This window comes from Pteronotus mesoamericanus, unplaced genomic scaffold, assembly GCF_021234165.1.
Source record: "Pteronotus mesoamericanus isolate MK-2021 breed Mesoamerican mustached bat unplaced genomic scaffold, CSHL_Meso_final contig_101, whole genome shotgun sequence".
In the NCBI taxonomy this organism is placed as follows: domain Eukaryota; kingdom Metazoa; phylum Chordata; class Mammalia; order Chiroptera; family Mormoopidae; genus Pteronotus; species Pteronotus mesoamericanus.
The window spans coordinates 1,859,259-1,871,853 of record NW_026555001.1 but is presented as its reverse complement, the minus strand read 5'-3'; the positions used below and the strand labels follow the sequence as shown (position 1 = coordinate 1,871,853).

The 12,595-nt window shown below is 34.7% G+C and overlaps 1 protein-coding gene across 1 annotated transcript in view; it reads right to left on the bottom strand.

The window, feature by feature from the left end:
• Positions 1–12,595, bottom strand: part of SRBD1 (S1 RNA binding domain 1) — a 183,704-nt gene that overhangs the window by 137,097 nt on the left and 34,012 nt on the right. Inside the window, exons 11-12 of the mRNA XM_054567043.1 lie at positions 7,534–7,641; positions 3,447–3,604 (exon numbers count right to left, since the gene is read on the bottom strand). Of these exons, the coding sequence (XP_054423018.1) occupies positions 3,447–3,604; positions 7,534–7,641 (266 nt within the window). The remainder of the gene's footprint in view (positions 1–3,446; positions 3,605–7,533; positions 7,642–12,595) is intronic.

Genomic DNA, 12,595 nt, shown 5'->3' with positions numbered 1-12,595 from the left:
AAGAGAAAACAAAAGAATGGAAAATAGAAAAGGAAGTTGAAAGGTCTAACATACATTTAATTGGAATTCCAAAAGCAGATGCAAGAAACTCTATAAACCCAAGCAGAATTCATGCCACAAATAAAAATAATAACAATAACAACATAAGAAAACTTCTGAAAACCATAAAGAGAAAATCTTTGCAGCCAGGGGAAATAATGAGATTTTGGGCTGATTTCTCAAGAGAAACCATAGTAGCATGCATAAATAAATACACAAACAAGCAAACAAATAAATAAATCGATCAATCACTCATTCAATCAGACAAAACTAAAAACCCTATATCAAATACAGGGTGACAGAGATTTGACTTTGGGTGGTGGGCAAACAATGCAATATACAGGTGATGTATCATAGAACTGTGCATTTGAAACGTATATGACCTGATTAACCAATGACAACCCAATAAATATAATTTAAAAATTAAAAACTTCATCCTTAAAGTACTGACAATCCTGAGTTCTAAATCCCCCCAAAATATTCTTCAAAACTAAAGGCAAATCAGAAACTTTTTCAAACAAAAACTGAGACAATTTGTCACCAACTGGTCCACATTTAAAGTAACTGCCTAGCATTTTAGGTAGAAAGAAAATGATTTCACATGAAAAGACAAATGCAGAAAAAAGTTAAGAGTAATAGAAAGAGGAAATATATGAGTAATAGTAAAAACATTTACTGGCCAAAACAATAAAAATGCCCTGTGGTATTTAAAATATATACAGAATTAAAATACAGCACACAGACAATGTCACTGAGGGGTACCACGGCCACTACGTTGACGCTGGCTTCAATGCGGATGAGCCCACAGTATTGTTAGAGTTCACATACGGGTTTGGGGCGGAGAAGATTATAATCAGAACAACATCAACCGATGGGCCACAAGCACAGTGGAACAATCCCTTAGCACATTTGGTTAAGCTGGGAAAAGCTCATAAACATATCGGGACCTGTGCAGTTGTCCAGGGGACCGTGTATAGCTTTCACATAGCCAGGTCATGCTTTTGGGATACTGTATCTCATAGAGCCTGTACTGTAAGGTGGGGAACCAAACCATGAGCTCTATCACCAATGTTTTTGCCATTGCTATTGTCCTGTGACAGACTAAAAATGTTTGGTCAAAGCCATTAACTTAAGATTTTGTCAGTGTATCCTTTCTAAGAAGAGTAAGTTACTTATTAATATGCTAGATGGCAACTGTGCAATATGCTTCAAAGCTATCAACAAAAACCGAAATATTGTAAGCAAGCAATCTCATAAATTGGCAGATTAGTTCATAATCTATATGGAATCATTTCTTTTTTTACAAAGCATTTATTTGTTTTTGCTATTAAAAACTATTAATACCTTTCAATTTTTAATTATAAAAGCCATATACAATAACCATATGAAAGAATATTTGGCAATAAAAAATGTTATTCCTCAGTCTTACTTCCCTACAGTCTTTTCCTGTGTATCTAGCCCTACATTATTATAATAATAGTATATTTATAATTTTGTACTGTAAGGAGTTTTAATTTTTATTCTTTACAGAATCATTTCAATAGGAAAAATTTAATGTCAGCAAAAAACAAATAGAGAAACATGGCATGACACGAAAACACAACCTTATACTTACTCCAGCTTTTCATTAATTATGTACCTAAGGAGATAGGGAAATCCATTCAGTTAAATAATCTTTCAGCTTCAGAAGTTAACAAGGATAAATAAATATATGAACAAAAAACACTGCAAGAATAAATCTGGGGAAAATTATAATTAGCTAACAATTCTTAATTTTGTATTTCTTCTCCTCAGTTGTACATTATGACTTAATAATTATTCTTTTTTTCTCTCAATTAATATTGTAGTAGCAACTAGTAACAACTTGTTTACATTTTCTGGAAACTGTTAAAACAGTCTTTAAAATTTCAAAATCTTGTATTTACATTTGAGGGGGAATTAAATCTGGTAACCCTGAATTCCCTTGTTAAACAAAGTAAGTTATAGCGCATGGTGAAAAGTATCTGACTAACAGCTGCCTTACAAGTCACAAATTCCATGCACAACAAACATGTACTGAGTGCCTGTTATGAGCATATTTCTCTGTTACTCATTATATTTATCAATCTGTTGCTCAAATTCAAGTTTCTTTTGGCACCTGTTCAGTTGGACAATCAACATTTATGTTTTGGGGGAAAGTTGTTTCACAAGAGAGGGAAAAAGTGAATTTGGTCATCCATGTGGAAGTAAGCAAAGTGAAAGCACTTACTGCTGACCGAGAATCGTAGCTGTAATTTTAAGAACTGGTTCTAGCAAGTAAAAAAATGCATAAAATGTGCAGCTCTTAGTTAAAGGCCTTATTAGCAGTCTAACTGTACAAGCAGTAAATTTTGTCACTGCGTTAGTTACCACCATCTGTAAATAATTTTAAATATGTATGTGGGGTTCAAATTAATTGGAATGAAGTGTAAATTAAAAGTATACAATCATTAGCAGGTTATTGAAAATCTCAGGGCTTATGAAATGTAGTTAAATTTATTTAAAACATAAAAGATGAAAAATTAAGGTACACAGCTGGCCACCAAATGCAAAGTCAATCTGCTATTTAACCTTGAAAACAAAATCAAGTTTGCATATTACCGTTAACACTAATACATACAGGCAATGGAACCATGATTCACTGAATTTGGGGGGAAACAAAAGCTCGGTAGTAACAGTGACAATATTAAGATAGTATTCTTGTAGGGATTCTATGTGCATGTTTGATATTTTGCTGAGTAACAATAAGTGTTCAATGCTTAAGAAGAATATTAAGAAATCACAAGAGTAGAATTTATTGCAGTGATCTACATTTTTGGCCCATGGGAAATTCTTAGTCATTACCTTTATATTACTTTACATTGCTGGTTTTTGAGCCCTTGAGGATTATAGCAGTAGCCAAAATATCTGTACAGTTCAGACTCATTTTGATTATTGTTACTGAAGCCTGATCTTAAAAAATAATAACCGAAAGTACCTCGTGAATTTGCTATCTGCTCTGATTCTAATTACAATATAATAAAGATTATCTTCCTGTGCTATAAAAAAGTAAATAAACACATAAAATAAAATAAAAAATAAAACGTATCATACATAAATCCATCACAATAAATAAAAGTTGACAGGGGGACAGAGTTGTTCAAGTCTGACCTCAGTTAATCTTCAGTATCTCCACTGTGATATAAGGAAGAGCATAAATGACAGTACTATATTGAGGATTTTGGTCATCAAATAAGACAAATATCAAGTATGATTCTCTGGTTCCCTGTACATGAGAAAATCATTTTCTAAGACGTGAAAATTAACATTTCCAAATCCTCATGAAACATACGAAATGAAACGTATGCCAACCAAACAACTTTAATACAAAAGCCAAAAGATATGCTTACTGGTAGGAGAAATTATAGCTAATTTGCACCCATGTTTGTAACCAGGATCCACTCCCATCAAGGTGCGCCCGGGAACAGGGCTTGTTAAAAGGAGCTGACGAAGGTTCCGTCCAAACATCATTACAGATTCCTTCTCTGCATCTGATGTTAGTTTGGCTCTTTAGAAATAGGAAAAGAAAAAGGAAAAAGAGAATGTGTTTAGTGTCTCATTCACCCAAATTTTCTTCCAGAGAAAGAAAAGAATTTATTTTATACAGTTATTTCTCACAGGGGCATTTATTATAACAAAATTACCTAAGAGAGAAAACATCATATACAAAATTATATTGAGTTTATTTTTGCTAACTGCAGTAGCATGGTATCACAAATAACTTTGTGGTAGCAAACCTACCAAGTTCATCATACCCATACTCCTCTATCTGCTCTCCCTTATATACAAAATGTATAAACATCTGTGTATATGAAAGACAGGTAAATAAAGATGCTGGCATCACATGAATATAAAATTAAATTTTACCAGCAAATTAAAAATATAAACATACAATTAGAGTGATAAGTTACTGAATCATAAGTAGCCTCCTCCATCAATACTTAGTTTTAAATCTTCACCTTACATATCTCAGTGCTTTCTTCTCACTCTATTCCATTCCCTACATCCACCCCTTTGTCATTCTCACACTGATCTGATATGACCACAGATACTAATACTAGTCTAGAACAATGACTCATATAAGTAACATCAATTTTTTCCAAAGAAGTTATTAAAAGTCTAATTTTAAAACTTGCTCTCGGATAAAAACATATGTCTATAATGGACTAAAGTCAATGGCAAATTACCACATTTTGCCATATATAATACACTCCCATGGATAATGCACACCCATGTTTTTGGGCCAAACTTTCAGGAAAAAAAAACTTTCATTTTAATTTTTTAATTCAATTATTCATTCATTCATTTATTTATTTATATTTAGAAACAAAACCCATTATTGTATTCCAGGGTATCACTTTGCATGTGGATCTCATTATTGCTTTCTAGAGTTACACTTTTCACACATAAGCATAAATAAGAGAATTAAAAACTTATACAGATATGGAATTAGTACTACCCATGTATAATGCGCATCCTTATTTTTCCCCTCAAAAATTTGGGCAAAAAAGTATGCATTATACATGGCAAAATACGGTAAGTTTTACACCATTCACCTACTTAATAAAACTTATCTCCTGAAATTTCTAGAAATTATAAAAAAATATGTCATCTCTATTAGACAAGGTTAAAAAAAATGCATGCCACTGGCCACAAGAAAATTGAGAGTTCAAAGGCAACTCAAAGCACACTTCATATTAGCACTGAGATAGAATTATTTACATAACCGAGGGCACACACAGCTAACTAATGTTTGCTTCACTGGCTTAATTCAGTTCCGTAAGGCTTTTCTCTCATCTCCTCTAACATTTCACAGCCATTCTGCCTGCATTCAGCCATGCAACATGAAAAGTATAATTATAGATATTTCTAGAGCTTCACTTTTAACTTTATTGAGCAAGCTTTTGCTGTCAGTCCTACACAAGGTACTATGACCGGTATGAGAGATACAAAGCTGAAAAGATACAATCCCTGCCCTAAAGACCACTATCTAGTAAAAGGAACAGAAAAATAAACACACAAGTATAAAACAACGGTAAGTGCTATTCCAATGGGAACACATAGGAGGGATAGCTAACCTAGGAAGACTTTCTGAAAGACTTGTCTTCTCAGGTGAATCAAGAAGGACGAGTAATAGAGTAAGGCACACGAAGGTAGGGGGAGTAGACAGGTAGACGGCATGGAGAGAATACTCCAGGCAACGGAAGCAGTCATGGTTCACTATAGCAGAAGCAAGTAATTTCATATGTTAAGGTAAAAAAAATAAAAAGTAAGGCAAATCATTTCATATGCTAAAGTAAAAAGAAATGCCAAGACACCGGACAAAAAGAAACCAGATCACAAAAGGTCATGCACATTCTTTTAAAGAGTTTAGATTTTTCCTGGAGACAAAGAAGATCCATGGAAGGATTTTAAGTTGAAGAGTATGAAATAATCAGATGGAATTTTAGGATGGCGATGCGGAACATGTATTGGAAAATATAAGAGAGAGACCATCTATGACCCTAGTATAATAATTCAGACAAAAATGACGGTGTCCTGAACTAACCATGGATAGGTACTAACTGTCCCCTAGGAACCATGGAGATAAACAGGAGTCAAAATTCAAAATATAATAAAAGATGGTAATTGATGGCTTAAATAAAGAAGTAGGGGTGAAAAATGACACATGAATGAATGACCATGATGGTCACAGAAATGAGAAATGCAGAAGTAGACTATCCCTCATATATAGTCAAATAAATAAAATGGCTGCAAGCTAATATAGGCTATATGTCCTCTTTTATACATACACATGAAGAGAGAAAAGTCTGGTTAACAATGGTAATGTCTAGGTAGTAAAATCATGTGTTTTTTGTTTTACTGATGCCTTCAATTTTTCTGTATTAGGACAGATTTCTTTTTAATTAGAGAATTAAAGTAATTTTCTTTTCTAAAATACCCACTGGGAGTTTTCTGCCCTCAACTGCTGTTCAGGTAATTACAAGTATTTCTATCAAGAGACACATCTATAGACAATGCGTGAAAACCAACTTATGGAATGAAATAAGATATATTTTTTTAACCACAGGCATTTTAGAGAAAGAGAGGGAAAGTGCTCTTGCTTGCCACTAATGGAAATCAGAGAAGGATTATACATTAAACAATCCCACAGCAAGGTGCTTTCATTAAATCTCAATGAAATTATGCCACAGTAGTGAAGCTACACAAATCAAATATATACAAAAATGTCAAAAATGCCACTAGGCATTATATGCAACATGAGAAACAAGACAACGGAAATGAAATTTTAAATGTTTCTGTTTCACTTTATTAAGAACAGAATCCCTTATTTTTAAGTCTGATGTCCCAGCACTCAAAAACAAGAGATGTTACTTCACACAGACTTGAACTAGGATTCCAAAAGAAACAATATTTTTAAGGAATGTCTGGGCAAAAAAGGATGAATCAAAAGCATGAATGACTTTGATTAAAAAAAAAAGAGGAAGTTGGCAAAAAAAACTGTGTGTTCTTTTTAATAGTACCTCCTCACTCCCTGTTCTACACACCTCTAAACTCAATGGCCAGGTCACATAAAAGAAAAACAGAAAAACATTATAAAGGCTGCTATAAATTCTAGTAAGGTTGAAGAGATGACTACAAATCTATAGTGTCCAGGTAATCCTTGTTGAAACCTATAAACAAGTGAGAATAAAGAAAATCTACAGAACATAGGAAGGAATGTATGAAGAAATGACTGGTCTCTAAAGATTGCCTACCAAGACAAAGGCTAGAGGGAAAGAGAGTTTCACCCCCAACATAACTTTTCTTCCCATCTCTTCCTCTAAAAACAGTTCTGCACCTCACCTCTTTTGCAGTTCTTCCTCTTTATAATTCTTACTCCTCCTGCTAGACGATCTACATGATCCCGTTAATAGTTTTCTAATATATGCTCATTATTGCTAATAATTACTCATCCAAACGACTCCCATTTGGCGTGAAAAACATTATATTAACTTTCTCTCTTTATAGTAATAAATTCATCATGTGCTCCACTGGTTCCCTTATGCTTTTTTTGGCTCACTTTATCTCTAAAATCTGCTTCCAACTAACTTCTCCATTAACTGCTTAGTTTGTTTCTCCCATGCCAAATCTCTCATCAATAAAACCCTTTGTTTAGCTTGGTTGTCAAACTGCAAGACTGGTATTGCAGAACTGGAAGGGGTACACAGTGAGGGGCAAGATTTGATAAGTATATCATAATTAGGAGCTATGTTTTGTGATCTATGTATATGTATGACTACAGATTGAAACCTAGGCTTAATTTTAAGACAGTATGATTGTGACTTAGTTCTTTGGATTGATTAATGGATCAAAAATATTTACTACATGCTTTAATGGGCCTATTATCATATATAATAATAAACATTATCCAAAATTAAATTACAATATGCATACCTGAACTCTCTACAGAGGAGAGGATAAATAAGGCGTTTAAAAGAATCATCCACTGAACTGTGTAAGATCTTCATTAACTCTGGCCTTGCAAAGCGACGTGGTCTCCACCTGAAGAAAAAAAGTCAATACTCAAATTGACGTACCGATAACAAAACCAGGAAAGTGCTCCTGGAAGAGGAGAGAGGAAGGGGAACAGAAAAGGGGGCAATAACTTTCCTGAAGCCAAGTAACAATCTGTGAAGAAAGACTGTGATGTCTGGAAATTATTAGCAATGGCATCTGGAGTTATTTTTAAAAACCTAGTAACCATGGTCACACATAAAACTTAAGCAAGGAAAAAACTTTCCTATTCTGGGAAGAGTCTCCAAAGCATTAATAATAATAATGGTCAAAAGTCTTAAGATATAAGAAAGTTACCAAAAAAATTACCAGAGAACTGGTATGGACTAAACTGTGTCCCTCACAAATTCATATGTTGAAGCCCTAACCTGCCCGCCTCCCCATTGGGATGATACTTGGTGAAGGGCCTTCAGGAGATAATCCAGTTTAGATGAGGTCATAGGGTAGGGCCCTCATAATGGGATCAGTTCCCTTATAAAAAGAAATATCAGAGAAGTCCTTCTCTCTCCCTAACAAGTGAGAGCACAGCAAGAAGGCCACTGTCTGCAAGCCATGAAGAGGGCCCTCCCAAGGACCCAAATCAGCCTCCACCTTGATCTTGAATTTCGCAGGCTTCAAAACTATGAGAAAATAAATTTCTGTTGTTTAAGCCACCTGGCCTACAGTATTTTGTTAAGGCAGCCAGAACTAAGACAAGCACTATCCTTCTTTTCCCAGTTCTTTATCTCCACCTTACGCTTAAAGTGAATTGAGCAAAGGAGAAACTGTTTTAACCCTTGCTGCTTGTCACTCTTGATCAGAACTTACTCTGTTACTCAGTCTGCACTGCTCCGCAGGCAGCACATCTGCGTACATGCTCATCAATGTAAATGCAGTGAAGTGACTGTTAGTGGGCACTGGAGAAAAAATGGTAAGAAAAAATGCAAGCGAAAAGAGACAAAGGAATTCAGCCCTACCATTTCTGCGCTGCCATCCACTTACAGCATCTATGCTCTCGCCCTCCAATGGCTCTTAAATAATAATATATTAATTAGTCTATACTAATTATAGACTAATGGTTTCTAATAAACCATTAATAGACCATAGGGATATATATCTTCCTTTCTTCCCCCTTAACTAAATTTCAGTGAAGAAACATTTAGGCATTTATAAATGTAATACATCAAAAGTTACATAATTACAATCAATTGATTCCCTTCCATAGAAGGGCATTATTTGAGAATATAGTTTTGTTTGTCTTTTAATTTGAATGACAGTGCTTTTAGGCAGGACATACTGTATATCCTTCCTTGCACCCAAATCCTTATTACTCCCTAATGCCACCTTTACCTGAATGCATAAGAAGTAGGGAGAAGTAGGATATAAATTAGACACGCATTATTATTATTAATTTAGGAAACCCAATGTTAAGAAAGATTTCCCAGAAGAAACATCTGAAGTGGATTTTAAGTAGATGAGTAAATAAAAAAAAAAGTGGTACATTCAAGCAATTAAATAGTATTCAGCTGTAAAAAAAGGAAATCTTACCTTTTGCGACAGCATGTATGGACCTAGAGAGGATTACGCTAAGTGAAATAAGCCAGTCAGAGAAAAACAAGCACTGTATGATTTTACTTATATGTAGAATCTAATGAGCAAAATAAACTAACAAATAAAACACAAACAGACTCATCAATACAGAGAACAGACTGACAGTTATTAGAGGGGAGGGGAGTAGAGGATGGGTGAAAAAGGTGAAGGGGTTAAACAAACAAACAAACAAACAAACAAAAAACCCATAGTCAGACAACAGTACTGTGATTACCAAAGGGGAAGGAGAGTAGGGGGAGGTAGGAGATGGTAAAGGGGGGTAAATGGTGATGGAAAGAAACTTGACTTGGGGGAGTAAACACACAATACAATACACAGATGATACATAATAGAATTGTACCCCTGGAACCTATATAATCTTATTAATCAATGTTACTCTCAATAAATTCAAGTTTTAAAAAATCATGGTTCGCAAGCAAGACACAGGAATAAAAGTATTCTGGGAAGAAACCATAGCATGTGTAGTGACATGAAAGAGGATGATAAATTCAAGTAACTACAAGCACATTAGTACTGCTAGGGCATAAAATATCAGGATTCAGGGGACAGGGGTGGTTTAGACAGATAAGCCAGAAAACATGGCAGATCATTAAGAGTTGTATATACCATGCTATGTAGCTTGGCCAGTTAGGAGAGAACATAGTCCTGGGTCATGGGACAATATGATAGGAAGATAGTTTTTCGAGGATAGAAGATCCTAATGGGATGATTTTTAAAAGACATATCTGATGTGTGCTGGGGTCATTCTCTTTAAGGCCAAAGAAGATTTCCCCATTGCTTGTAGGACAAAATCAGAAACCATCAATATTACCTGCCCAATCTCTCTGGAAGTCCCAATAGTCTTCCTTAAACCTCAAAAACCTTCTTCAGTGTGACTGCTCTGCTCCCTTCTCCCTGCTCTCCCCGCTCCTGAGAACAGGGTACTGTGGGTCTGTTTTATACTCGAGGATGCCTTACTTATACCCATTCACAGTTCACCTATTTCTTACTGCTACCACCTAGTCCAAGCCGCCAACATCCCTTGCCCCTACATTTACTCACGGTTCCCTCCAAACTGTTCTCTATGCTGCAAGCATAAAGATCATTTTAAAATTCAAACTGATCATAGCATACCTGTGTTTAAACCCTTAATTGGCCTTCCATCACCCTTGAGATAAAGAAAAAAATCCTTAGCATGACTAAGAAAGCTAGATATGATCTGGCCCGAGCCTACATCTCAATCCTCATTTCCTGTTGCTTCCTCTCTCTTCTGTCCCTGACCTACACAGGCACCCAGTTATTAAGGCTCCCTGTTACAAACTCTTATGACACGCTGCACTTCTCCTTTGTAACCTCAGCATACTTCTAACAATTTGCTCAATGTCTTTTTCATTAAAGTACATTGTCACCAAAGACAGGCAGGATATTTCTCTGGTTTACAGGTGGATCCCCAATATCTAGCACATAACCTGAATTGGTAAGTACAAGGGAGAGATGGAAGGTGGGAGAAAAGGTACAAAGAGAGTTTAAAAAAAAAAAGAGAGAGAGACTAGGAGCCCTGGATGAGTAACTCAGTTGGTTGGAGCATCATCCCATACACCAAAAGGTTGCAGGTTTCATTCCCAGCCAGGGCACATACCTAGGTTGCAGGTTCAATCCCTGGTCAGGGCACATATGGGAGACAACCGATAGGTGTTTCTCTTTTTCTCTGTCTCTCTCTAAAAATCAATAAACATATCCATGGATGAGGAGTTTTTTAAAAAAGAAGCCCTGACTGGTTTGGCTTAGTGGGTTGGGTGTTGTCCCACAAAGCAAAAGGTCACGAGTGGATTCCCAGTCAGAGCACATGCCTGGGTTGCAGGCCAGGTCCCTGGTTGGGGGCATTTGGGAGGCAATCAATTGATGTTTCTCTTGCACATCAATATTTTTCTCCCTCTCTTTTTCCCCCCTTCCCCTCTCTCTAAAAATAAATAAATAAAAACTTTAAAAAAAGAATAAGATTCAAGCAACCATCTTCAGTCATTCCAATGTGTTTAAAGAAAAAAATTTCTTGACAATAGTACCTTAGTCTGAGAATAGTATCTTAACTAGCTTTTGTTTCAGTTCTTTATGTCCCATAGAAGTGTTCCTTCAATTATCTACATAAAGAGAAACTTCTAGAATACAACTGAAAATTACATCAGTATACCAGAGTGATATAAAGTATTACAGTATAGGTTAAATATTATTATGAATTATTCAATTGGAGAATAAAATAAAATACAGAGAAGCTAAGAAAAACCAACTAAATCATTGGAAGGAAAATCACTCCTTGACATTTACTTACTACAAAGATAAAAGATTAGAAGCATAACTATTAATTCCTTAACTATTGAAAAGAGACTCTGATACTAAATATTATAATCTTTATATTCATAGGAAAATAAACTAGAAGTTGTCCTCAATTTACTGTGATCAATTTGTAAAAAACATTTCTAAAAAGAATATTTGCACAACAAACCCACCATTTATAATAATAGATATCATCAAAGGCTACACAATTACATGGAATATCATTTAATATTCTCAAATATGTGAGAACAGTATTACTATTTTAAAGATAATGAAACAGAAAAAAATTAAGTAACATGCTCATAGTCACAATAGTAGGAAGTAATAAAACCGGGATTCAAACTCAGATATAGCCACTTAGGATTTTGCTTTTTCGATGAAACTGTCTTAAAGTTTCATCGGATCTTAAATTAAAATTATCTAATTTCTTAATATAATTTTTTAAATCTAGGATTTCACTGAGGCATTTATTTCTTTTTTTATTTTTAATGGAAGTTATTTATAAAGGAAATAAGCACTGATTTAAAAATGACAACTACATAAAAGAGTATATAATAGAAAATTAAAATCTCACACAGAGCTAAGGAGTAGACCATTCAAATCTTTTCAGACATTTTTCTACACATACATAGAAATATTTTTGTCATTAATGAGGTCATATTACCAATACAAATTATAAGTTGTCTTTTTAATCTGACATGTTTATCTCTCAACTTTAGCTCTATCTCAACGTTTTCAAAATGGCTGCACAGAATTCCATTATATAGATAAAACATAACTGGCTTAAGCAATTAACCTAGTGATTAACATTTAGATGTTTGCTCTATTTCATGTGTCCCTTGGTTAGGCCATTCAGCAAGCTGATCATTAATAAAATTCACTTTGGCAAACTGACTTCCAATGAATTGATGCAAGAACTATGTTATGTGAAATAGCTCATTCCTAAAGTACACAGCACTTGTTCTTCTCAAAGTACAATTCATCCAATTCTTCAAGTAGCATTTGCAGCAATCTCTTTAACCTAAGGTCACACAGAACTAGC